Raw genomic sequence first — 4,525 nt, 5'->3', positions numbered from 1 at the left:
ATATACTAATGATTGTCATTATCATTGCAGCATATTGCCTAATTGAAGAATGTTTCAAAGTCTAAAAATATCAGATCTACAGATTTATCAATTTCTAAGCAATCCTACAAGTAGTATAATTGTGCTAGTATATGCACATGTAATTAGAAGAACTACGTTTTTATCGCTTTTATCAATCCCATTTATGTTGTGTGTAATAGAAGAAGATCAAACAAGTGATTCAACTTTTATGATCACAATAGTATTCAGTAAACTCTACATTTATACTATGCACGAAACCAGAGACGGATCTAAAATTTTATAAAGAAAGTAATAAGTGGGAATTGATCCTTTTTCCTTTAGGTAAATGATGGGTTTTCAATGTCTTTGCCTTATGTTTTGATGATCTAACAAACTTACTGTCAAGAACCAGATAGGGAACCTAACACACTTGGTTTACATTGCTAATGAACGGATTCCAGACAGGACTCCAGCTAATGTGAACTGCTGCAAGTATAGAAAATAGAGAAACAAGACAGGGACCTGATCCCTTGTGTTTCCCTGGCAGCAGTACGAAAGTCAACTGTGCACAACTGAAAAGTGACTGCCACATAAACAGTGCACATAGTGCAGCAGTTTTGCAGTCACTTGTCCTTTTGACCAACCAAGTGCTTACATCATTCAAGTGATGTCATCAAAGGTGTATTAAAAAGAGTATTACAACAAAACATCACTTGAACACTTGAGAATTCACTTCAAGCATTCAAGCCTTCAGAGATAGTGAATCTAATTCTCAAGAGCCTCAAGAACAAAGTAAAACGCTACTACGGACTAGTTCCTAAATCTAGTATTTTGTTGTCCTTAGTTGAGTTGTAACTTTGTAATTGTTCTTCATTGTAATTCCTAAACTGCTTAGCTAGAAGCGTTACTTAGGAACTCCTTTGTAAAACCATAAACTCTGTGTGTTTGTGTCGTGACTAGAGTTAGTCATGAGTTGAAGTCTTTGTAATAGGTGTATTGCAATGTGACTTGTAATAAGTGTATTACGAGTTAGTGAGGGATTAAGAGTTTAATTCCTAGATTGCATAGATTGTAATCTAAAAGTTGCTCATAGTGAAGTTGAAATCCTACTAGTGTATGTCGTGGTTTTTTATCCCCTTGAGCAGGGATTTTTCCACGTAAAACTCCCTGTCTTATTTACTTCCTGTTTTATTAGTATTTTCAGTAGAAACTCATATAGTTTGGTAGACTCTATAGTTTGGTAGACTCATATAAACTATCAGTAAATAACTCAGTATTCAACTAAGTACACCATTTAGCCTCTTTGGAGCAAGGGTGCCGGCAGATAATATTATATCAATTCTAGAAAATATGTACATAAAATACCTAGTTTGGCGGAAAAACCATGGGTTCACGTTCCCCATATATAAGCCTATAAGTCTGCCCCTTCCCGGAGAAATACTACCAAGGAAAAAAGGGGCTAACTTATAGTTCTAAAATCTATAGCTCTTGATGGGTAGCAGAGAAGAAGAAGCTCGAAAAAATCTATTATACGGCGTCTAGAAGAGAATTTTCTGTCCTAAAAGGATTTGGGCATGGAGGAGAAGGCACTTCAACAATTTCTTCAAGCATTAGAACAATCTTTTTCATAGTTGGCCTTAAAGAAGGATCTTCTTGAATGCACCAAATGGCTACCATTAGAAACCTCTCCAGTTTTTTCCTGTCACTAATGGCGTCTGAATCATTTTCGACGAGCTGATATATTGTTCCTTCTTGGTAGCAATCATAAGCCCAGTAAGTTAATATTGCCTTGTCTTCACCAGCTTCAATGTCTACATTTCTCCTACAACATATGATCTCTAAGAGTAAAACACCAAAGCTATAAACATCTGCTTTCACTGTGATTGCCATGTTTCGAAACCATTCTGGTGCAACATATCCTTTTGTTCCTCTTATTGCTGTTTGAGTCTCACTTTGATCCATCCTCAACAACTTTGCTAATCCAAAATCCGATATTCTTGGATCGTATTGGTTGTCAAGAAGTATATTTTGAGGCTTTATGTCACAATGAATGATTTGTGTACTGCACTCGTTGTGCAAATACAAGAGTCCTCTAGCTATCCCGAGTGCCACTTGAGTCCTTTGGTTCCATGTCAACTTCAGATCACCAAAAAGAAAACTTGCTAATGTACCATTGTTTAAGAATTCATATACAAGTAATCTATGAGGACCTTCATCACAAAATCCGAGTAAACGGACTAAATTCTTGTGATGAGTTTGGCCTATCACATTCACTTCAGTCTTGAATTCCTCTTCCCCATCTTGGATTATCCGATCCAGTTTCTTGACTGCTATCGGAATAGGTTTTCCAATTTCTACGATACCTTTGTATACAATGCCAAAAGCCCCTCGTCCGAGTTCTTCCTTGAACCCTTCTGTAGCTTTTGACAGCTCTTTGTAAGAAAAGTATCTTAAATTTTGATCCATGGAACTTTCATTTCGATCAAACGTTGAGGTTTTGTTGCGATAAACGAGTAAAAATCCCAGAGAAAGTACTCCAAGAAGTAAGCAATTAACAAAAACAGAACTACCTAAGAACACTGATATAATAAGGATAATAGTATCTTGATTTTTCTTTTTTGGCTCTCTTGAATTAGGGCCTTCTACAGCAATATTACCTTTTCTTCTTTTGATGAATGCTTTAGAATTCACTCTATTATCCACTCTTCCATTTGAAAGTGGTAATTTCTTCTTCCAACAACTATTTTCTCTGAAAACAGAAACAGCACAAATACAATCATTCAAACAAGCATTCTTGCATTTTTCTTCATCGAATGGTTGCAGAAGCTCATAATCACTCGTTGGCCAATCGATATTCGTCACAGTTTCCATTTCAAGCTGATTTCCTGCATTATCTTGATTGTCGCCACAATCTTGCATGAAATCCGGTATGCAACCTTTGTAATCATCCTCTGGATCGACTAAAGAAAACGCTCGCGGGCATTGACAATCTGGTCTTTTGTCTATGCTTAGTCTACAGATTCTGTTATAGCCACACACTCCACTGCCTCTTTCTGTAGGAAAACTATAACAGATATTATCTGGAATTGACCAAACAGCAGACCAAACACCATTTCCTTTTGGCTCTTTCGGGTGCTGATACAAAGTAAATACTCCGTCAAAATTAAGCGTTGCTCTGTGATAAAATCTTGTTGATGATCCTATCTCACCTTTTGAAAGAACAACCTCTTGACTGTTGTTCACTAAATGGAAAATTTGGCCTGATTCATTGAACTTGAGCTGGTAATTCGTTGCATTCAATTGATCGAAACTACGAAGCAAGTAAAAATTCTCATTTATATGCTCACTTGGCAAGTTTACAGTAGCAATTCCAATATTTCCATTTTGAAACATTCTGAGCAAGAATCTTCCCCTCGAAGAATTAGTCTCTGATCGACGAGAAGAAAGCTTGAATCCTTCTACAAATTCTTGACTTGGCAAGATTGTATCTTTGCTTTGATTAAAACTTTGCCATAAACTTTCAGAATTTTTATTGACAAGTACAAAATTACCTGTATCTTTCATAGAACCATAAGCAACTGTACCAATCAATGGATCAGAAATCAAAATCTCTTGTTGTTCAGGACTAGTAAGGACTAGTCCGCGATCAGCAGCGAGCTCGATTCTTGATCCTTTAGGAGCTGGATTATCTCCATTTGCATACCAAACAATGGTTTTTTCAGAAATCTTGTTGTACCATATTGAAACTAGGAATTGATCTTCATTTCCTAGTTGTTGAAATCCAAATGCAAAATCTCCAGAAGGAGAAATCCATGCAGATACTTTATCATCACCAGCTATAAGTAATGAGTCAATTTTCACATCATTTTTGGTTTGGGACCATGCAAAATTTGGTAGCAGAAGAAAGCAAATGAGTAGGAAATGATGAAGTAAACTCACTTTGGCCATATTTTTTATTCCACAAGTGACAACAACATGGAAATACAATCCCTTTATATAGAACAAAGAAAATAGTCTTTTATCAAAAGAAACATTGGTTTGTTGTTGAAATCACAAGGGGAAGTAAACAATTGGAGAGACTACTTTGACTATGTTGATGGCTTCTAGTTTTGAATTTAAGCAGCAAAATATTGAATGAAAAGGCACCCCGGTCCACTAAGCTTACCCTCCCGCTATGTACCGAGCTCGGGGAAGGGGTGGACCACAAGGGTCTATTGTACGCAATAACGCAGTCTTACCCTGCATTTCTGCAAGAGGTTGTTTCCACGGCTCGAACACGTGACCTCCTGGTCACGTGGCAGCAACTTTACCAGTTACGCCACCCCTTCAAAAAATCTTGAATGAAAGGGCAACTCAGTGCACTAAGCTCCCGCTATGTGTGGGGTTCGGGGAAAGGCTGGACCACAAGGGTCTATTGTACGTAGCTTTATCCTGCATTTCTGCAAGAGACTGTTTTTACGGCTCGAACTCTTGACCTCCTGGTCACATGACAGCAACTTTACCGGTTACGACTCCCCTTAAAAAA

At 37.4% G+C, this 4,525-nt stretch overlaps 1 protein-coding gene across 1 annotated transcript; it reads right to left on the bottom strand.

Annotated features, from left to right (window-relative positions):
- Nucleotides 1-1,303: 1,303 nt before the first annotated feature.
- On the bottom strand, nucleotides 1,304-4,062 carry LOC107773334 (G-type lectin S-receptor-like serine/threonine-protein kinase LECRK2). Its single transcript, XM_016592763.2, has one exon. The coding sequence runs from the start codon at nucleotides 3,946-3,948 to the stop codon at nucleotides 1,528-1,530; it is 2,421 nt and encodes an 806-aa protein (XP_016448249.1). The 5' UTR covers nucleotides 3,949-4,062; the 3' UTR covers nucleotides 1,304-1,527.
- Nucleotides 4,063-4,525: the final 463 nt, after the last annotated feature.

The sequence above is a fragment of the Nicotiana tabacum genome, chromosome 18, assembly GCF_000715075.1.
Source record: "Nicotiana tabacum cultivar K326 chromosome 18, ASM71507v2, whole genome shotgun sequence".
Taxonomy (NCBI): domain Eukaryota; kingdom Viridiplantae; phylum Streptophyta; class Magnoliopsida; order Solanales; family Solanaceae; genus Nicotiana; species Nicotiana tabacum.
Note: the sequence above shows the minus strand (reverse complement) of the source record. Positions and strands in the feature narration are given on the sequence as shown.